At 34.1% G+C, this 23,184-nt stretch overlaps 2 protein-coding genes and 1 pseudogene across 5 annotated transcripts; all 3 read right to left on the bottom strand.

Annotated features, from left to right (window-relative positions):
* Nucleotides 1–1,436: 1,436 nt before the first annotated feature.
* On the bottom strand, nucleotides 1,437–3,017 carry LOC133689084 (dehydration-responsive element-binding protein 3-like; annotated as a pseudogene).
* A 9,725-nt stretch (nucleotides 3,018–12,742) lies between these two features.
* LOC133688688 (uncharacterized) lies at nucleotides 12,743–15,458 on the bottom strand. The gene is made up of 4 exons (XM_062108263.1): nucleotides 15,079–15,458; nucleotides 14,561–14,677; nucleotides 14,388–14,458; nucleotides 12,743–13,162 (listed from the first exon to the last, which is right to left on the bottom strand). Exons 1-4 carry the CDS (start codon nucleotides 15,259–15,261, stop codon nucleotides 12,916–12,918), a joined length of 618 nt encoding a protein of 205 aa, XP_061964247.1. The 5' UTR covers nucleotides 15,262–15,458; the 3' UTR covers nucleotides 12,743–12,915.
* Nucleotides 15,459–18,604: 3,146 nt separating this feature from the next.
* Nucleotides 18,605–22,844, bottom strand: LOC133689915 (probable glycosyltransferase At5g03795). 4 transcript variants are annotated; one of them, XM_062110017.1, is made up of 5 exons: nucleotides 22,539–22,843; nucleotides 20,673–21,670; nucleotides 20,451–20,581; nucleotides 19,646–19,994; nucleotides 18,605–19,310 (listed from the first exon to the last, which is right to left on the bottom strand). In XM_062110017.1, the coding sequence occupies exons 2-5, from the start codon at nucleotides 21,546–21,548 to the stop codon at nucleotides 18,645–18,647; spliced, it is 2,022 nt and encodes a 673-aa protein (XP_061966001.1). In that variant the 5' UTR covers nucleotides 21,549–21,670; nucleotides 22,539–22,843; the 3' UTR covers nucleotides 18,605–18,644. The 4 variants fall into 4 exon arrangements, with proteins under 4 accessions (XP_061966001.1, XP_061966003.1, XP_061966004.1 ...); XM_062110019.1 differs by having other exon boundaries at nucleotides 20,673–21,564; XM_062110020.1 differs by having other exon boundaries at nucleotides 20,673–21,561.
* Nucleotides 22,845–23,184: the final 340 nt, after the last annotated feature.

Raw genomic sequence — 23,184 nt, 5'->3', positions numbered from 1 at the left:
TCATCGGATGTGATTCTCATATATATCCCCCATCATTCTGTAGCAAAGTCACCAGGTATGCCCTTGTTGGGTCATGTTTATTAAAATTACCAGAGAATTTGGCATAATGGACCTCAAAATTCTCACAACAAAGAAAAAAAATAAGTTTAAGATTGTGTTTAATCGTGCCAAACACCTCCACTCTACACTACTTTGATATCCCTGGCATATGCTTCGTTGCGTTATGCTTCAATTCATATAACATGCATGAATCTGCTAGGTGTTTCATTAATTTTAGCAAAATCAGACAAGGTGAAGAGAGCTGCTGCACCTTCGTGACACAAGCGAGAAAAGCAAGAATACGATGCATGAGAATGTGCTTCAAACAAGTGTGGCTTCCATTACCATCAAAACTCAAAAGTTTATTGGCATCTATCTCAATAAACACCATGCAAAGTGATGGCCTCTTATGGGAATGGGAGTGGGACTGAACTGGCCAAGTGCCCTATGTGGGGGTCATGATCATGCCATCCAACCATATAAGATATTAAGCACGTTTGCGGGAGGTCAACCATGAAATCGAGACACGGACCCCGCAGGGATATTATCTTTCTTAGGCTCGGAGCCTCGGGGGTTTTGTTTGACATGCCTATGAACTCCTCCTCCTGTGTTCTTTTAGGCCACAAGGACTTTAATAAGCCTCTGCATGCTTTCCATTTATGCAAAATAACAACACGAGAACAGCTCAAGGAAAGGAACGTTTTCGGCCTCGACACATTCAGCCTGCAGGCAGTGCCGTACACAGGAAAATTAAGAATCCCTGATGCCGTCTTGCATCAACTCTCAGTAATTTAAATATCTTCGATCCTGAGTTTTCAAGTATTGAATGTTTTCTTGATGGGTCTCTCTTGCTTTCACAATTAAAGGTGCCTTTTCTTGACCGGGAGAAGTTTCAGAGTAGATTAATTTGTCTCATGCCCACCAAAAGATAAGGAAGAAAAATATCAAGCACTATAGAAAGCCACAGAATTGATAGCCACCATTCTAAATTCTCTCTTTGCTAAAAGAGAGCGTAAATACAAACAGAATTTGGCAACAGTTCTTCTACGAGGATATAACTGGGAAATTATATAAATATGAATAGGGTGGAAGCTGTGTGTGTGGGGGCTAGATACCAGATAGATACTGTTTACCCTAATTGGCAAATTGCCACTCTCTATTTTCTTGCCATATTTTCACCATTTAGCATCTGCCAAAAACCAATCTCCTAGCATTCAAAACAAGAAGAATTAGGGAAAATATCCTCCGGAGTGGGAGGGCCCACCCTTTTTGAAATATTTGTTGTTGACACTCTTGGCACCATTTTTTTACCATATTTTAATGCCAACAAAGTCAAATCACAGGTTCAACTTTTATCAGAATTTCCATGGATTTATCATCCGAGGGACAGCATAAAGGACAAGGTTTTTCATTTACCAATTCTTGAAAGCTTCTGCTTGGCTTGAGAATTGAGATGAAACCAGCAGTCGTCGTTGTATTTTCACCAACTAAAAGCGAAGGGGATATTTATGCACAGATTTTCCCTCTTTCCAAAAACTGTACAGTTAGATTCAAAGTCATATATACATACCCACATGAAGAGGAACAAAAAGAAGAGAAAACACAAGAAGAAGAGAAATTCCAACCCTCAAAGAAAAACAAGGGCCAAAAAATCTTGATCGGATAAAAAAACAAGAATATAATAAAACAAAGAGAAAGGAAGGGACGGAGGGGGGACGGACTCGCGCACACAGATACATACACAGACATTCATATGGAAGAAAGAAAGAAAAGAAAAAAAAAAACACTAATAATTCCATAAAACAGTACTCTCATTGGGTAGTGTAAAATCATCACAAGCATACCCACCACCACCGCTGAGACAGATATTCTCCACGCTTTGCATCCATGGTGGAGGATACATCCACCCATAAACAGAGTCAGAGTAAACAAAATCATTGTTCAACTCATCATAACTCGTCTCAAGACTTGGCAACTCAACAATCTCGCTCAACTCTTCATCCTGAGACGACAAGTCCATCAAAGAGACAAGAGATGTCAAAGAAGATGTACAAGAGGACGACGAGGACGCTGTTGTGGTGGTGGTTGTTTCAGATTTTTGGTCAAAGTTGTCCATTTGGGCAGCTTTAGCAGCCGCTGCTTGAACGTCACGAGGAGCAAGTGAAGCTGGACGAGGTAAAGAGTTAGCGAGTTCAGGGAAATTAAGAATAGCCGAGTTTCCTTTTATGCTTAAAGCAGCGGCATCGTGCGCACGCGCCGCCTTTTCTGGGGTGGGAAAAGTACCTAACCAAATGCGAGATTTTTTCCGAGGCTCTCGGATTTCAGACACCCATTTGCCCCAGTTTCTCATCCGAACTCCACGATAGACTGGATGCTTGCTAGAGTCTCTTATTCTCGTTATTTTCTTACAAGGAGAGAAATCTTGGTCTTGTTGGTGTTTCTTTGATGGGCTAGAGTTAGAGGATGGTGAAGATGGAGAGGGTGGTGAGAATGCTTTTGTTGAGCTGCTTTCTGTCTTCAGATTTTGTTGCTGATGATCACTCATTTTTTTTTTTAAAAAAAAAAAGTGGGGTGATTGGTCCTTTTTCGAGGGTAATTGCGTGCCAAGATGAGTGAATGATGGATGTACTTGAGCTTTAAGTATTAATTGAGCAAAACAGAGAGGTGAGTGGAGGAGAAACGAACGAGGGTTGGTGTTTTGAGACAAAACAGAGCACGACAGAGGCAGTGTTGCTGCTATAGGCAGAGTGGGATAATGGAAGGATGGGGCAATATGGGGGTGGAGTTATAGACGAGAGCTGGTGCCTGGCTGTTTCAGTGAACAAAAAGAGATTGAAAATTGGGCTTTAAACGAGAGGAGAAATGTGAGAAGAGAGAGGAGGGAGCTATGGGGGTGTTGGACATTAAACCAGGGGAAGCTGGCTATGTATACACTTGAACAAGGGCATTGCCTTTTATCACATCATTTCCCAATGACTCATACTAACACTTATAAGCATTGAAAGAGGGGAGGGGGCGAGGTGAAGGGGTGGACCAATAAGAGAAAAGGGACACCCTACGGTACAATGGGGTCCCTCTCTACAGTACCACGCCACCCATCTGATCAATTTTTCATCCTTTTTTTTAACCAGTTTCCCCTATTCATTTGTCCCTTATCTTCTCGCTACCTCCCATTACCGAACCCCATGAGAATATGCGTCACCGTTTTGCCCTTTTCTGTGGGATTAGAGGTTTCCCTCTCGATTGGTTGGTAGGGATATAATAATCTTATATTACGAGGCAGCAATCTGGGGTTATACAGTCCCACTTTGTGTCTTAATCCATTGCATAATAAATAATATAATATAATATAATATTATGGAGATCTTTTGTAGTCGACGTGGTTTTGTTTGATATTTTGAGGCACCAAACGAAGGGGTTTCACTGTCCACCCGGCTTAAATCTTGAAGCCCATACTTACCCGGTCCCAACATGATCTCACCTCTTTGTACCCAAATAAGCTAAGGCCTAAGCCTAGCTACCATCTAGCACCACCTCTCTTCTTCTTCTTTCTTTTTTTTTTTTCTTTTTTTTATCGAAGAGTAATTTGGTTTCACTTGAAAAAAAAAAAAAATCAAGCCCGAGCATTGAATCGTTACTTCTTCTCTACTAAATAAAACATTTGAGAACTGATACGGATGAACAGTGAAGCTTTTCTGTAGCTTTTTTTTTCTTTTACAATTTCCCTTCCTTGTTTTTTTCCATTCCCTGTTTTTTTATTTTGATTTTATCTTCTTTTCTCTCCATTAATTCTTAAAAGATTTTAAAGTCATCCAGGTTGCATTGAAATCGGCCAAGTTAACTAAATCATATCGAGACGACTCTCACGTAGTTTAATTTTAAACTTGAGTTAAGTAAATAATCAATTTAAGAAGGTTTTTTTATCAATTTTTTTTAATTTTAATAAAGCTATAAAAAACTTCAAAAATCCCCCCTCCCAAAAAAAAAATTAATAATAAGAAAGAAAGAAAAAAGAAGAAGAAAAGGAGGAGAGCTTCCTTGAATTGCCGGGGTCCAGTATGAGTGATTTCGGATAGGAGTTGCATTGATCTCCAACACTCAGCCCACCAAACAAGATACGAGTCCCCAACTCACCTGGGTCCCAGCTCTATTACCATTTTGGTGTGTCCATGGGCACACAATGGCAACTCGCCACGTGGTGTGTTTATGTTGAGAAGGCAGCTTAATATTAATAAATGAACTTTACCCCGCATGTTAAAAAATGACTCCTCCTCGCCCAAAATCTAATTAAGGGTCATTCCCTCGATATGGCTATGTATTCAAGTCTCAATTTGTGTGATCAGCATGATACTTCATGGTCGCTTCATCATGATTGCGCCATGTAAGAGTCTTATCTTGATTGTAAATTACCGCATGGAAATTTTAGGAAAAAATAGCTTAATTTTGTCTTTTTTATTTTGGGAGTTGTTTTTATTATCTTCTTCCTACACACGTCAATAAATCATTTTATTATCATGTGCCGGTTACATAAATAAATTGCACATGATGACTCCTTAACTTTAAATCTCTAGCCAATTACCTTTCCCCATTAAATAAATCACATACTCTATATATCTTGTATCTTTTAGGTATTAACCATGAGAAGGGTTGTATATATAGTTTCTAAAATCAAAAAATAAATTAATTATATTTACCCGTATTATAATGTGGATTAGATCAACAATGTTTTTGAACCTAATAACAAAATATTAAAATTATTTGAATTCTTGATTTATATTCTTTATTAATCTAAATTTAAAATTAAATAATATAAAAGTTATTCTTATATGACTTTCATTTATACAATCTGTTTGACCTGACTGATAAATAATAAAAATATAAAATTGAACTGACAGAAAAAATGAAAAAAAAGTTACAGCTTGTTTTTTTAATGAAAAAAATCATAAGTGGCCATCGTAAAGATTTATCAACAGAGAAAGGACAACTTAAATGGTTCATAAACGGGTTTTGAATGCTTTTTAATATAAAAAAATGCCTGTCTTAATCTTATTAAATAACAGGTTAGAACAACGAAAGTTTTACAGTTTATAATAAATTAAATCTCATCTAGTTTTACTTGACTTTTTTCCTTTTCCCTCTGTAAATGGATCCTAATTTCGTTGATTTTATCCTAAAAAGGCCAAGATGTTCACATGCACCACGAAAGAGGGTGAGAGGGATAAGATTTCATAGGACACGTTAGATGCATGGAAAAAAATGACTAGTCAACTAAAAGAGAATACCCTAATAAATTCTTAGCCCTTCGTTCAACATAAACGACCACGATTAAACTGACGAGAAGACTGCGCCATGGAGCCCTAACGCGAGGGAAGCCCGATCTGCCAAACGAAACCCTAGTAGCTCTATTCGCAAGGCAATCAATGCACACATCATTCTCATCGACGCTACATTGCTGTGCGCCTGTGCCCCCATATAGCAGCACGCACGAGAAATGAAAAAGAAAAAAGAAAAAAGAAAAAGAAAAAGAAAACCTCGGCTCAACTATCAACAGGGAATGAGACATCATGCTCCTCCTTTTTTAAAAATAATTAATAATACCTTTTTTTCTCCCCTCATCTGTTTGCAAACAACGTTTGCTATATTTTCTATAAATGAACAAATTGTCACTTCTGATGTCTCCACCGCACTGGCAGAAGAGGCTAAAAAGCAGTACACTCTCGAAGCTGTTGATATTTTCAGTGAACAGTGACTGATTTGGAACTTTAAGTCCACAGCCACACAATTTTACTTGGCCAATATCTTTTTGCCCTTATTCTTAAGACATTATTTGTCTCAAGTCTTGAAAAGTCTTACACGAAAGCCCGACAACATTGTTTTGACCTCATCATACTATCGTGCTGGCATCCTTCTTGACATATACTCGGGAATTACACGCCCGTATTCACTCTCGAGAAACAGACGCAATTGGTGCTCGCGGTTTGAAGTTTATCACTTGGCTAGAATGAAACAAGGAGAGATTCTATCTAGTGTTCTATAAAGAACAGGATTGGGTGGATCAAAACGTATTAAATTATAAATACAAGTACAGTATATAGTAGCAGCAACTTCATGTGCTTGTAATATTTCTTATTACAAGATTTATCTGAGACTTTATAAAATTAATAAAAACTTGTCATGTGGTTGTTCGTGAAATAGTAATCTTTATTTGGCACTCAAGATGGTTCTTCTCTCTCGAAAAATTAAAGGGTGTCAATGCCTTGCTACTACCGTCTGATTTCATAAAATAAAATTTAATTTTATTGATTTATAAAAATTACAACATTGGAAAACCGATCACTCAACTTTTTTTTATTTGATTATTTTATATTTACTTTATTTGAGATTTGATTTTGTAGTTTATTTTAAATGTGTAGATATAAGATCCTCTCAATGTCAAAGAAAACCTTTGATGTTTAATTTGTTTAATTTAGTAAAATAAAATAAGATTATGTTAAATAATTAAAAGTTAAGAGACCAAACTTAAAACTGAAATAAATATGATGGATTAGGGTAATCGTGCATGGTAACTTGGTTGGCGCATGTGGGGTCCGTTTGCCACGAACAAGCAACGCATGAGTTTGATTTATGTGGGCGAACACTACTGTTGAGTTGAATTCGTAGCGGTGCGAGCTTCCCAATGAGATGGCGGGTGTAGCATATTAAAAGACCATGTTTGTTTTTGCGTTTCAAGATCGATTTTAAAAGAATTTAAAATTGTTTTATTTGCTTTAAATTAATATTTTTATATTATTTTGATGTGTTGATATTAAAAGTAATTTTTTTAAAAATAAAGAATATTATTTTAATACATTCCCAAGTAAAACTTTAAAAAACAACGACAATAACGAACGCAGTCTGAAGCGCTTAACAACCCATTTTTCTTTATTTTGTATTTCTCGGATCTCCTAGATCCATGTTGCTGTGCAGAAAATAGAAGGAATCCTAATATATTTTTATATTTAATTTTTATTATTTTGATTAATATTTTTTTCTTTTGAACTCCTTTTTGAGTGGTTTTTTTTTTTTAAAAAAACCTCACCCCTCAGTATTTTATTTAGTTTAGTAATAATAATTGATTATCTCGAGACACAAGTAATGGATACGAAAGATGAGTACAGGTTGACCGAGAACAGACAGCAGCATCTCATTCTTATATAATGAATTAATATTGTTTTTTTGCCTGATCTGTTACCAAAACAACTTTCGCTAAGTTTTCTATAAATGAACAAACAGTCACTTCTGATGGCTACCGCAGGCTAACCAATAGACTCTCGAAGCTGTTGATATTTTAAGTGCATGATGACTGAGTTCCCAACTTTAAGTCCACAGCCACACATTTTTACTTGGCCAGTATCCTTTTGCCCTTATTCTTAAGACATTATTTGTCTCAAATCTTGAAAAATCTCAGATTAAAGCCCGACAACATCGTTTTGACCCCATCATCATATTATCGCCCTCGCTGGCATCCTTAACATGCCTCTAATTACACCCTCCCTCGACTGCCTACTGCACTTGGCCTCGATGCCTAGCTTCTTCGACCCTTTGGTATATTTCTTGGGTCGTTGGTTTTTCATTGGACATTTAATTCACCATACCATTTTGATTTTTCTCACAGATTCTTTGGACCGTCATGTTCGTATTCTACCCGCCGTTAAATAAATATTCGTGTGGATTGATGGGCTTTTTTTTCCCGGACCTTATTCGGTAAATAATGTAATATAACCCCTCTTAACCTAAGCAGAAATACATATTTATATTAGCAGAATTTATAATTCTTTTTAATATATATATATGGCTGCAAGGCAGGGATAGTTGCAAGGACGCGTCATCTACGGATAAGATAAATTAAGTTTGAGAGTGTTGTTACAGTTATTTTTTAAAGTGTTTTTACTTATAAATATATTAAAATAATATGTATTTTTTATTTTTTAAAAATTATTTTTGATATTAATGCATTAAAATAATCTAAAAAAATATATTATTTTGAAACAAAAAAAAAATAAAAAATTTATTTTTTTAAAAAAACTTTTAAAATATAAAAATAAACATGTTCTAATCATCTATCCTTATGTATTTTTTTTTTGTTTTTTCTTACCATGTATTGCACAGTAGAACATAGGAATGTACCTCCCGTAGCACTGAACTAATTGTTTATTTGCCCAGTGGGGTAATTTTTAAAATTTATTTTCTCTTTAGTTTTCTATAATAAAAATAAATCTTTATACAGAAGCTTGCGATTTAAATCGTTAAGAAAAAAAATATTTCATTACAGAAATTATTCTTTTCTTGTACATGTATTTTTTTAGTCAATTATTTTTTATTGGTAACATGGTTTTTGAATTAAAAGTAAAGACAATTAAAATAATTTTTTTGTGAAAATTTTAATAATTTAAAATAATTAGAAAAATAAACAACTCTTTGATCTAGACTATATTTTCTTATTCTAACAAAAACTTTTTTTTTATTATTATAAGCATCATTTTATAAATAAAAAAAATATCATGATACAAAAGACTATGCAAAAATCTTATAATAAAAAATAACAAAATATAAATTTTATTTTCATTGAATACTCATTATCACAATTGTTTTTTAAAAAAACTTAGATTTATATATAATAATTAAAAAATGATTGATAATATTACTAAAAAAATAATAATTATTCCGAGAAAACTATGAAGATCTTTTATTATTATTGATAATTGTATTTTTGAGCAACTTTCATACGTACTCATTTATCAACAAGTGTAGTTTAGTCAAACTTTCACACGTGTGACTAAAATTTATGGAGCCTAATGAACTATTGCCATTTTGATCATGCCTAACTAATCATGTTTGAGCCGTGCAAAAAGTAAATAGATACACAAGATTTAGGAACGTTATCCAAACACTGTTTGATAAAAAATTAAATATTTTTTTATTTAATTTTTTATTATTATGATGTGCTGATATAAAAAATAAAATTTAATAAATAATAAAAAATATTATTTTAATATATTTTTAAATAAAAAACATAAAAATTACCTTGGCCTTGCCTCTTCTAGTAACCAAAGGGGAAGCATATCTCTTACCTATCGAATCAACTCCTAAAAAACTAATTACATTCTATTTTACTTCAGACGTGACCTGTCCCTTAAAATTAGTTTCTCAATTTTTTTAACAGAAAGAAATTGCCAGAGAAAAGACATTTTCTTTACTGAAGTGTCATTCTTATAATTTTTTTTAATCAATGTAGATATTCAAGTCAATTTATACATATTTTAATTAATTTTATAAACTTTAAAATTAATAATTATATAAATTTTTAATAATTCAAACTAATAATTTTTAAAATTTATCTAATTAAGCGATATTACCGTTGTCATTCTTGTAAATTGATTACACTAGTGTTTTTGTGTTATCGAGCACAGGTTACAAAGACTTCCTGTTAAATTAATTGATAGGAAGAGACACTGGTCCACAGGAGAGAAACTGTGGTGAGCCATTTGGACCACCCATTTCATGGCACGTGGAAGCTGGTGCTCCAAGGTGAAAAAAACCTGGCAAAATATGACAGCAAGGCCACCGGGGTTTATCCACAACCCTGAAAAGTTGCATGGGGTCATAAGTTTTACTTTTTCCTTGTCATGCTAGCTAGCTATGACAATTTTTTTTTATTCTTCTTAAAAAGAACTTTAAATTATTATTATTTTTAATATTATTTTTATTGTTCTATTTTATTAATATTAAAAATATAAAAAATATTATTTTAATATATTTTAAGATGAAACGTATGTACATCACAATCTCAAACATGATTACACACTTAATAATATTAAGTTATTGTTTAAGATTGCGGCATAGAAAATAAGTTTTTAATTATTTTAATGTGTTGATATTAAATTTTTTTTAAAAAATAATTTTTAAAAACACCTTACATCACAGGCATTTACTGTGCTGCGAATGACATTGATGAGTACTACCAGCACTGTTTAAGCACTCACTCACTCAGAAAAGCGTGTTATGGAACTATTAACAAACTTGGCTGGTACCTCCAAGAAGATAACAGATCGACAGCTTGACAAAATTACCAGAGGGTTTAACGAGTGATGTTTTTTTAATGAAAAACATCGAGATCTTCGAAGTACCTTACCTCTTCTTTCATGCAAGAGGGTTTAACGAGTGATGTTATTTTAAAAATATTAAAACCATAAAACAAAGACAGCTGAACAGCATTGATTTAATGTTTTTTTTTTTAATGAGAAACAGTTTAAACCACTTAAACAACACGCGATGGATTATATAAGAGGTCATTGATCGTGGGAATCTATGTTCATTGGAAATATCAAGTGTAAGGTGCTGGCTGACGAGGCAGGTGGAGCACATACAGAAAGTTTGCCAAGAATAGCAAAAGCCCGTTTGTTTGTTTGTTCGTTCGCTGGGCCCAAGGGTAAGTACTGATGTTTCTGAACAAGTTAAAGAAGGAGACTGCAAAAAGACTTTTATCAAGGCATTAGTACTTGTGTATCAGGAAATTAAGTAGTTAGCAATGAAAGAAGAAAAGGAAAGAGAAATTCTCTTCTGGTTTGTATTTTGAAGTTTTCTCCTACCCCTCTTCGCAATTTGGGAAGACCTCATGAAGGTATGTAACTTTGCTTTTCATCTTGAAAGCTGCTAATGAGTTGACATGAAATTCTCATCTTGTGAAAGTAAGGATACAGTCAGGTATGATTGGTTACTGCAATCAGAAGCTTACGCCTGCACATCAATGACAAATGCAACATGGCTCACACTCTCTCATGCACTTAAAACCTTCTTTTTACCCGAAGCAATGCAGTGGAAAATTGGAGCACAGTGCGGAAAACGGACCCTTCTTTCACCGAAGCCCCACAAGATATTTCCATAGCAGGTATCAGATGATCAAACAGTCAAACCCGCCTGTTTTCACTGTCTTTATTGACCGGTGACACAATGCATTAATTTGATCCAAAATTTATTGTGGCCTCGTATGGCTGGACAGTCTGAATCATGCGGATTCACCGCTTGTTTGTCACACGTATTGCCCATACATGGACATTACAACTTAGTTCAACACATTAAATTTCATGCAGAGTGGGACCTAATAAGTTCAAAATCATATATTTCTACTCGATCAATGATTTGCATACATCATACAGCTGGTAGTTATCTTGTGTTTCATGCACATGCAGCTGATTGTGTGCAAACAATACTCCTGTAGGTATTGAAGTTTCAATATTTAATTATACACAAATACCAGAGAGTGGACACTACTGTGCCAATAGACATTAATATGTTCATGCATGTCCCTATACAATTACGTGCTTGTAAGCCTTGTATGCAGACAAATCTCACTGTAAAAGTTCTGATATGAAGCATATGACTGCTCTGCTATGCGTGACAGTATTGCATTCATAAATTCATGGTTTCTAGCTAAGGGTCGGGTGTCCATAACATTTTTCAGAATAGATGACAAGTTTCTTCTAGTCTTTCTATCAACTTGCCATTAATGTCCGTGTAAGCTAAAGGCATGTAATCAATCACTCATTGTCAGATGCCTTCAGGAGGGAACTTTCACCATCTCATCACAGCGTATCCTTAATCAGGAGGAATTGATCTTAAGATACGCATATATTTAGTAGGAAAAAAATGATCATCCGGCTTTAATGCGTACTTAACAAGAAAAGAAAAGTGTCTGAATGCTTTTATTTAAGCCTAAATTTATTAGCAAAAATATGGGCAGCGATAAGATAAGCTGAAGAAACATGAACACCTTGTTGCATGATATTTGCAAGAGATTTATTCTTTCTTAATCTTGAGCAATTCCATGAGAAGTTCATGATTTATTTTTTATCTTTCGTTTCCTTTTCAGAATGTCGGTAAAGCATACAGGCATCTTAAAAATAATTATGATGTGTGGGGGTTATACATGTATATGTTTGTCAGAAAGTAGAGGTTACATGGTTGAGGAAAAGGTGAGGGTAGGCCATTAAAAAATCTTAGCCATATACTAAACTGTCAATAAAGATGATATAGATTGAATAAGTAGTAAAGAAAGATTTGGTTTTTTTTCATAGTCCCATGGAGAACATATACAGTTTTAAGCAAAGTGGAATGGATGGAGATTAATCATTTAACCTAGCCTCTAAATATTTTGGATTCCAGTTTAAAGGAGTTCTGTTGGTAGAAACCATGTTAATTTTCAAGCACTGAATTGGATTTGCATCTGTCATGACTACCACATTGTTATAAAAAGAGAGAGTTCTGTACTGTGCATGCTGAGGAAAAAATATTCATGCTCTACCATTAGTTTCCAACTTTCCATGCATGGTGTGTGGACGTATATTTAGCAGCTCAATCCGAAAGGAAAGAGTAGTGATGTAGAACTCCTTGTCTACATATTACTCCCTCAATGTTAGATCAAGACAAACTTCAAAGGACAAGCAAAGTCAGGTTATCAGCTATGACTAGGGAAAGCTCCGTAGGGTTTGACTAGTAATCTATCTTCTGAAGCGATCGATATTTCCTTCCTAGAAAATAATAGATGGCGTACAATTAAATGAAAGTCACGCCAAATTTTAAGCAAGATTAGATCTTCCCTCTTCCAAATTCCTGAACGCGTATTGTCAAAGGAAGTTATTAGCATCGCCATGTTAAAGTGGAGAGATAAGGGAAATATATCTACATTTATTGTTTCCATAAGTTAGAAAATACAAGAATGTCTCAATTTATCGGTTGTCAAGTTGTCTAGAACACTTGCCGCTATGCAGTTCAAAGAAAACAGATTTAAATGAAATGTTTCTAGAAACATGTTACACATACCAACGGAACATTTATTTCTTACCCTTTACTTCTTTTGTGACTTAAAATGAAGTCGTCATCATCACTGTCAATGCTGATTTTCCTCTTGGCTTTAAGGTCACCATTCTTTGATATCTGTTGCTGCATTTGAGAACTCTTAGGTCTACTAGTGGATGGATTGGTAGATTTAATGGGAGTTCCCAGACGTTGCATTTTTTGCTTTCTTTGTTTCCTCTCATGTACCTTTTTGGCCCTCTCTGGGGATAGTAAGCCATGTTCCATCATCCTGCAAATTGAATTGTCATGCCTCTCAAATAAATTGCTGCTGAATTTACTAATTGTTAGGGAAAACGGAAATGAATTTCACACGGTCGACATGAGATATCTAACACAAGATATCCAGCCAAGTTGGAGAGGAAGATCTTTTTAGCACAACTGTATTCTGTGCATGTATGTGTAAGATGCTTTGTTACCATGTAACATGTCCAAAACGTCTTTAAAAGGCATTAACATCTTTTCTTGATCATATTTTTCCTCGAATGAATGAAGCCCAAGAAACCATCAAAAAGGAAAGTAAAAATACCCGTGGAAGTAAGACAGGTCAAGGTCTAAATGAGATAGGTTAACATTCAGCCGTTCATCACAGTTTGAGAAACAAGTTATCCCTTTTATAGTAATTGAAACAATATCCTCGGTGAAAAAAGGCGAAGGAAGTTTAGTTACTAAGCTACTTAATAAATGAAGGAAAGAAAATTCAAATGTTTTACAGACCATGCACAGTAGTTCAAGTAATAAAAGAAGCAGACATAGACGAGTCACCTTTTACCATTCAGGTCATCAATTTTTTCCTACACTTCGCTGTTTATTTTTCACCTGAAATTGAGACTAACAAGCTGATGGGTGCAAAACTTACACCAAGGTATTGCAATTCAGTATAGCAATGGAGGTATATAAGGTATCTAAACACTCAATTGTACATGCTCAAGATCACTGGTCTATATAGTAGGATGCTAAGTTTATTAACTGTTGACATAGAGATGCTTAGTCAGAAAAGCATCACTAGGCTCTAATTTGCTGGATTCAAGTTGGGGATGCAAAGAACATGCATTATTGCACAAGTGTGCACTCGATCAGGCTCCATTGCAATCAGGTTTGCTAAAGGATTCAAAGTCTGCTGAGAAAATGAGTCAGATATGGATATGATATCTAGCTCAACTCTAAGTTTAACACATGTTCTGAGTCTTCTGACGCGTATGGCTATGGATAGCAAGGAGTTCAGAGCATCTAAAGTGGACAATGGTAACAGAAATTGAACACAGAGCCACGCTTAATCCCTAGAACCGAGCATGGAAATCCCAATGAAACAGAGTAAGCAATGCAACAATAAACCACAATGAGCACGAGGACCAACCCCAGGTCTCACTCCCGTTCAGGAAATCACAAAGGTAGGGGCTGCAACATCTTTTTCAGAAAATCATTTACGATCAAGTAGTTGATGAGGGAAAGCTCACCAAAATTCTGCCATTTCACTGGTTGGAATCTGTTTAGACAATGACTCGTAGAATATCCTAAGTGGTTCTCTCTGTCAAAAGAAAAGCGAAGCAAACATAAGAATGAATGATGCTTTCAACACAAAACTCATTATCCAAAACAACAGCAGAAAATGAAGACTTCAAAGCCAGACCTCTTCAGGAGGATCACATCTCTGACCAGGCAAGGAGAATACTTTCTTCTGCCTCACTCTAGTAGTTGTGGTTGTCGTTGTGGTTCTTGACGAACTCGATGGTGATTTTGATTTTACCTTCAGATGGAAAAGAAAACATACATTAAACCTCATGAAACCCCAATATAAAATACCAAAACCAAACCCATCTAGAACCCAGAAAAAGTACTACCCCAAAAACTAATCAATTCCCTGCAGATTAACAAAATTAATACAGAAAACACCATATGCACATAAACCAATTCATTTCAAACTATACAAAATCAACTAACCAAATCAAGCATTAAATCCATATCATTGAATTGACTGAAAACAGTCTTAAGAACCTCAAAACAACCAAATCACCTATTCCACTAAATAAACCAATCAAAACCAAGACGCAAAAGATCACCTCAATAACAAAAATAGCCACTTAAGGATCAAAACACTGGGAAAAAATGAAAAAAGACATGCATAATTTGAGACATGGAGTACCTTACCTCAGTTTTAGTAGTTACAGCTGAGACAGATTTGTTCATTGAATCAACAACAGGTTGTTTCTGTTTGCTTGAGATCTCAATTCTCTTAACTTTCATTGAAGATTCAATCTTTCCCTTGGAACCATCAAAATTACTACTTCTTGGCTTCATTTTCACCGCACTTTGTTTGCTTTCAGTTGCCATATCTATCTATCTATCTATCAATCACCACTTCTTCTTCTTCTTTACACCTTTTTTATCTTTGATTTTGATCTTATCAATCAAGAAACCTTGAAACTAAGAATTATATAAAATCAAAGGAGGCTAAATTAGGCAGATAAAGGAGAAAGTGTCGAAGTTTGCCGTCTATTGCCGTTTCATGAAACCGTTCGTTGTTTTTCTTGAGGTTGTTCTGTAAGACAAAGTACGTTACGACGAATTTATGCATTTATCCCTATTGATGATGACGTGGACAAGATTAAGTGATAGTTATGAAGGCTAAAATGGTCGTTCAAAAAAGCTACCGTTTATCAGTAAAGTTAAGGTACGGGTGATGTCACTGTAAAAGTGAACGATTGCTGGAGGATTTTATCAAAACGGTGTTAAAGTATCAAGGAAGATGTGATCTACGGTTATTAGATGGAGAGCTCACGGATTTATTGTGTAAGTGCTTACCTTACATTTCTGTTGAATTTTTTGTAAGAATCTAGTTATACTAATTTTCACGTCAGTTCAGTAAAGAACACATGACTTACTTTTAACCGTTGATTCTCTTGTGAAAAAACGGAATTACAAATTCTAGCTTTTATATATATATATACACCAGATGACTTGCCCGCACGCTGCTGCGGGTTTATAAAATAAATATATTTGATTGTATTATAATTATGAACTAGTGCTAGATACATAATAGAAATTAAAGATATGATGGAGTAAATATTTCATGACAGAAAAAAAAGTTGTGTTGGTGATCAAAAACTTAGAGACTGAACAAAATAATTTGTAGCAATCTACAGTATTTTGTGAGAAAAGATACAGTGCTTTCGCCACATGATTTAGCTTTTCAGTTAATAAAAAGCAAAAAAAAAAATACAAAGCTAAATTCTCTACCAACTTAATATTAAAAAAAAACAACAAAGATAATTTTGGAAGGAAAAAAACCCATGAGAAAAAATGTTGCAGTAATTGACAATGTTTTGTGAGGAAAACTATAGCGTTTTTCCCAATAAAATAAACTAAAAAACTATTTAGAGAAATATTGTAGCAATCTATAGTGTTTTGTGAGAAAAACTACGACGCTTTCCTCATATAATTTAGCTTTATTATAATTATAATTCTTAACCAACTCAATATTAAAAAAAAATCGACAAAGATAATTTTGGAAAAAATCATAAAAAAATCACATGGGAAAACACTGCAACAATTCACAGTGTTTTAAAGAAAAAAATAACAAAGCTAAATTCTTAATCGGCTCAATATTAAAAAAAAAATCAACATAGATAATTTCAGAAAAAAAACAAACACCAAAAAAAGGGGAAAAAATCATGTTGGAAACACTGTAGCAATTCACAGTGTTTTGTGATGAAAGCTACAGTGCTTCCCCACATGATTTAGCCTTATTTATAATGATTTGTAATTGTAATTCAAAAACAACTCAATATTAAAAAAATAAAACTGAAAAAGATAATTTTAAAAAAATTATAACAAAAAAAACTATGCGGAGAGACACTGTAGCAATCCACAATGTTTTATGAGCAAAGCTATAATACTTTCCTCACATGATTAAGCTTTATTACAAAGTTAAATTTTAATCAACTCAATATTTTAAAAAATAAAATCGACGAAAATAATTTTGGAAAAAAATATTACAAAAAAAAACACAAAAGAAACTGGAAAAAAACTATGTGAAGAAAAATTGTATCAATTCATAGTGTTTTTTGAGGAAAAACTTGTATTTACTTGTAATTACAATTCTTAACCAGCTTAATATTTAAAACATAAAATTGACAAAAATAATTTTAGGAAAAAACATAACGAAAACAGAAAAAAACCATGTGGGAAAAAACACTGTAGCAACCAACAATAATTTTTTAGGAAAGTTAAAGTGTTTTCCTCACATATTATAACTGTAATTTTTAACCAGCTCATTATTAAAAAATAAAATAAAAAAAAGATAATTTCAGAGAAAACCGTAAAAAAACCATGCGGAGAAACATTGTAGCAATAAACAATGTTTTAAAGAAAAAAATTACAAAACTAAATTCTCAATCAGCTTCATATTAAAAAAATCAAAAAATATAATTTTAAAAAATAAAGAAATAAAATAGAAAAACTATGTGGAAAAATATCGCAACAATCCACAATATTTTCAAGAAAAAAATTACAAAGCAAAAATTTTAACCAGGTCAATATTTAAAAAATAAAATCAACAAAAATAATTTTGGAAAAAACAAAAGAAAAAATAAATGAAAAAAAAGAAAAATTAGGAAAGTTGAAAAAACAAAAGTAATTTTGAAAAAAAAATTTGAAAAAAAAATGAAAAAAAGGGGAAAGGTAAAAAAAAAAAGGTGGGGAAGAATCACTGTGGATTACTGTTATAATCCACGGTAAAATGTGTGTGAGAGAATAGTGATTCACTCACACCATTTAGAGTATGTTATAATATAAACCCAGCTCACATCCATCAGGTTTAATAAGTATGTCATTAAACTAAATGGGAATTTTCAATGACTTTCAAATTCAAATTCCTTATAATAACATGAGAAAAAAATTTAAGTTGCTTGTAAACCAATCACTAAGAATAAAGTTAATTAATATTAAAGTAATTAAATATATTACTTACTGTTTGTTTTCATTGTTTGAGAGTTAATAATCACTTTTTCAGAATGTTAAATTAATTAGATGATTTATCTAAAATAAGATGGATCAGAAAACATTTAGTTTTGTGAAATTTGAGAATATTATCGACGTTAAAAAAATAAACCTTTTGGATTTGTAGCACCAGCTTGAAATAAATAATAAATAATTAGTTGTGTAATAAAATTGAAAAAAAGAAAGAAAGAAAGAACACGTTCGGCTCACAACCAGGAAGTTTCGAAGAAGAGACAATGGTAAGGGCGCGGCGTGCAGCAGTCCAGGTCCAACTTGGTTCGCTGATGATATTTTAGGGTTTCTTTTAAACAACTGAGATTTCCATCATATCTTGAATTAATAAAAGAGGGGTTTTGAAGTTTATATTTCAATACATAGACTACTAGGCTCTGAGTCGGTTCACCGAGTCGAATAACTATGCATCTAGGTTAGGTTAGCATGATATCACAGAGCTTTTTAGTTCTCGAAGCTTAAATTCTAATACTGAGTGAAAACTGGCTGTAACTGTACGAGCTGATGCTGAGAAAACTGCAGTTTTGTGCATGTGGAAAGAGATGACAACACTTGTATAATCAGAGGAGGTATAAAGCACAGAAGCAGCGGGGTATGGCTGCATAAGGCGATAGCTTTTAGGCTCCGACAACCAGATGCTTGAATCACCTCAAGCAAGACTAAATAGAGAAACCATTCCAGGTTATTTAATTACCATGCAAGACTTAAGCAGGTCTTATTCGAAAAATTCTATTGTACCAAACTGAGTGGAGAATCATATGAAATAAATCATACTTCTCAGGCTTAGAATGCCAAAGAAAATGCTGCTGTACCTTCTTCACTCTCTTATGCATCTCTATATACTTCTCTTCTGATATTGAAACGAGTATATTCTTCAAATTTGGGATATCTTTCTCCAAGACTATCACAGCAAAGGATTCCCAATCTAGAACCTCGAAAAATGGAGGCACGAAGTTGTCAGATATTATTACTGGAACACACTCGTAGAATATAGCCTCCACGATTCGTGGGCTGTTCACTTCGTGACCTCTCGGACAAATGCAGAACTTGCTGCTCTTCATGTGTTGAATGTAGTTTGTATTACCCTTGACATGAGGCATAGGACCAAATATTTTCATATTAGGATCTTTGTTGCCCCAGTAATCCAAAAGAACTGGCCTCACATAGCCATGCATGTTACCTGCAAAGAAAGCAAGGATAGGTCTTTGGGAGGGGGGGTTGCCTTCCAAATTTTTGAGAGGATTCTGAGCTGAGCGTACATATGTTTCTGGAAGGGATACATCTTTCCCAATGCTGAAGCCTACTTCAATATCAGCATTACAGAGGGCTCTGATGCAATTGAGCAAAGGCCCCCTAGTTTCAGCAGGTGCCTGAAAAAATGGCATTTTATTACACTTTCCGCTTTCAATAACACAGGCAGAGCGCTAAAAAAAGATATAATTGGGTGTTTCATGCACCACTTATCATGGGGTGAAACCATTTCATTTCATTCTTGGTATCATCACTTTAGGTTATTGTTAATGTTTCTCGACAGAAAAGAGCTGGTTTGCCAAAATGAACCATAAAATCAAGAATTCAGACAATTCTCTTTGGAGCAAGGAAATATTGCCAAGAAATTTAATGAACTCTGCATTACATATGTAACATAAAAAACTTAGGGAGAACCCAAAAAGAAGATGACATAAAATTAGGCAGAAAAGTATACCCAATCATGGCACGCGGCAACAAAATGATCTGCTCCACCAGTTCTGTTCCAGAAATGATATTTTGCTACTATCATACCTGCATAATTTCTCATGTATTCGATAAGATTTGTACGGCTGTGTGAGTGTCGTACGTAAAGTGTTAACTCAAGAAGTCGTGAGCTGAAAGGAAGGTAAAATAAATGAGCTTTTCCAGGGTCTTTAGTAACAAAATTTTCATTAGCTTCCATATGCTTCATAAACCATCCTTCTGACGCATATATTCCATCAAGTATTGGCTGATGGAAGATGGGTTTTTCACCATCCTGGTAGACATAAACTTTGAGCATCTTCTCCATTAGTTCATAACTCCTGCCAGTGAAAACTGACATCAGAATTCCTCAAATACAATGAGAAACACTAACTAATGTGGTTTGAACATAAAAACGCCACTGCAAACATGTAGTCCCAGAAAGTAGTTGAAATAGTTTCTTCATATAAGCAAACTTCTAATAAAGAAACACATTTCTAGACAATGCTGAATGATTTCCATGGGATTACAAGGACACGACAGCTTTTCTACCATCTATTGGTAAAGATGCCACCATAGCTCTCAAGTCATAAAACTGCTACTACCTTGAGAGGATCTCCTAATCATTATATACTATGTTCATGATTATCCATCTCCCCCAGTGCCCCAGTTTATGCTTTTCTACACTAGCATGGAATGGAATTCAAAATGTATGATGTTCATTTCTGGTAAAAACAATCACAGAAATGGAGGGATGAAAATTCTGTCAGCATATAATATATCTACGAAAATTATACCTCCTAAACATGGAAACATTGCGATATATAGGTGCATAAAGTCTAGTTTCATTCTTTATTAAGGGTGCATTCTCAATCTGTGATTTTGCAAATAGCATTTCCTGGTCAACTCCGGAAGGCCACAGTGGTCTCTGAAAACAAAATGGTGAAGGGGTATTAATAAAAAATCTGGTACAAAGCTTAGTCTCTTGATCAAAATTTGGATTGCACATTATTACATACCGCTGAAGAGGATGAAGCATGACTCTGTCGAAGCAATTCATTCATCTGATGTATTGAGATTACTCTGGATGGTGGTTTCTTGGATGTTTTCCTCTTCGCTGCTGTTACTTTGGATGAGAAAGAACCACTTGTAGACATGGAATAATTATTTGGCAATAATCCAGAATTCTCATCTCTTTTAAGTGCTCCTGCTGTATCTTTTCTCATTGAAGAGGTGTTTGAACTCTCAAAAATCATTGGACTCGAATTTTCATCAGCTGAAAATGTTTTATTAGAGAATGTATTCACCATTGGTGGTGCAGATGAAGGGTATCCAGGGTCAGCATCCGAGCTTCTGTTTCTTCCTGATATTGGAGCAATGTCTTTATCAACATTTATATAGGAAGCATCAGGTGACATAGCCTTCTTTTCTTCAGAGCCATTAATTGTATTTAATGTGGAATTTTTGTCTTGGTTTGCAAGATCATCTGATGTAGTTTCATTTGAAACTAACCCAAAACTGTCACTTGAGTTTCTTTTCCTTTCCGATTCATTACTATTGTTTGGACTTCCTTCCTTTTCTTCTGATTTGCTAACTTCGGCTGTTTCTTTCTTGCCATCTGAGGCTTGATCACTATCTGTTGTCTCATGAAGTATACCTGTGTTAGTTGTGTTTAAACCATTTGAAAGTGTCATGTTACCTAGCGCTTCCGAACCTGTCGATGAATTTCTGGACATGAAGCTTCTAGTGTTGACGGCAGAGAAAAAAGAGACTAAAACTCTACTAGATGGAAATTCAAGATATTGAACCACTATAACTATAGCAACTGTTGCTCCCACTAGAAAAAGCAATCTCCTTGCTTTCGCAAGCCACAAAAGCTGATATCCTTGATCCATGAACCTTAAAGGACTTCTGATCCAAACAAAAGGGTCACCAAAATAAGTTCTATCAGCACCGCAGAAGCTCCAAAAATCTAGCTTTAGTACGAAAATTGTAAACACTATACCAAATGCCAATTCTGTCAGAAAATAAATGCCAATCTTAGAGCCAAAGCAAAAACGTCTTGGCATTGATATTGAAAAATATGATATGATGAGCTAGAACCTAAATTTATAATTTGAAATTAAGCTAAAAGATTTTCCACAGATAAGACTCCAAGTCCTCTTATCTGCATAACACCACAGAATCGCCATTCATCCTAAACACTACTTCGTCTTTTTTTTTTTTTAGTTTTTCTTTCTACTACATTTATTTGAATTTAATATTCAAATAAATCGCCATAGCCTCCCAGAAAACCTAGCACGCCAAAGTTTGAATACATTATTCTAACAAGATGCAAATTACGGATCCCTAGATAATTTTTCCCTTTCAAAAGCTCAAAATGAAATAATTCAAAAAAAAACAAAGACAGAACACTATAACTAGATCTTCAGAAATATATGCAATATTCCCAGAACTTTATTAATTATATCTGGTGGAATCACGCCATCAGTCATCACCAAGACATGGCAAGCAAACTGAATCTAGCATTGCACTTGAGATAAAAATACTTGCATATCTTCCATCAATACTGTCAACTACATGTAGTTTACAGCAGTGAAACAAACTAAAGTAAATGAGAAACACAAATCTAAATCATGTAACTAGCAACCAAACCAAAACAGGACATCATCAGCAGAGGAAAAGTAATAGAAAATAAATACATCAGAAGAACAAGAATTCCAACAAAGAGAGAAGAAAAAAAAAATTGAGGTGCCACCGACAACATCCAAAAGGTGAAATGAAAAGGCATTGTCTAATTCCAACAGATCATGTTAAAGAAATTAGCCGACATATTAAATCCATACACAAAAGGGAATATGCAGATTTGAAAATATCAGACATACATGAACAAGAAGAAGGACGAGATCACTGGAAGCTGACTCGGTCAGTCAATGGTGTTGGTGATTTTGAGTCTTTTAAGGCACAAGTTGTGGCTTTTGAGTTAGTGGGAAAGAATGACATAGGCATTTGCTGTTATGGTATGCTATACTTTGCTAGGTGGGGCCATCAGCGTTTTCGCTTAGATTCTGTTTCTCAAGAAACGCATAGAAAATCAAGAAATACATCTTAACAGAAGAGGAACGAGGTTATTGGAATACCAAGACCAATGTTTTAAGGATGGAGATGATCTTTTATTTTTTATTTTTTAATATTTATGAGCTAAGAATAATACTTGAGAAGGTTAAAGGAAAGGCTTTTGGAGTTTTGTTAGAATTCTGGTATGGATTAATCATATATTAATCAACCTTGGATTTAATAAATTAACTATATAGAACATGCATATAACATTTTATATTGATTAATTCAATATTTAACGTTTTAAATTCCAAATTTACTCATGGAAGATAATATAAACAAGCTATTTTTTAGAACGAATTTGCTTGAAAGTTATCAAAGATGACTGGTGTGATCACGATATTAAATCCAACAATTGGTTTGATAAAATCCAAAACATAAAAAATTATGGAGATAGGTAGAAGTTATCATAGA

The sequence above is a fragment of the Populus nigra genome, chromosome 3 (assembly GCF_951802175.1).
Source record: "Populus nigra chromosome 3, ddPopNigr1.1, whole genome shotgun sequence".
NCBI lineage: Eukaryota > Viridiplantae > Streptophyta > Magnoliopsida > Malpighiales > Salicaceae > Populus > Populus nigra.
The sequence above is the reverse complement of the archived record's forward strand: the minus strand, read 5'-3'. Positions and strand labels throughout refer to the sequence as shown.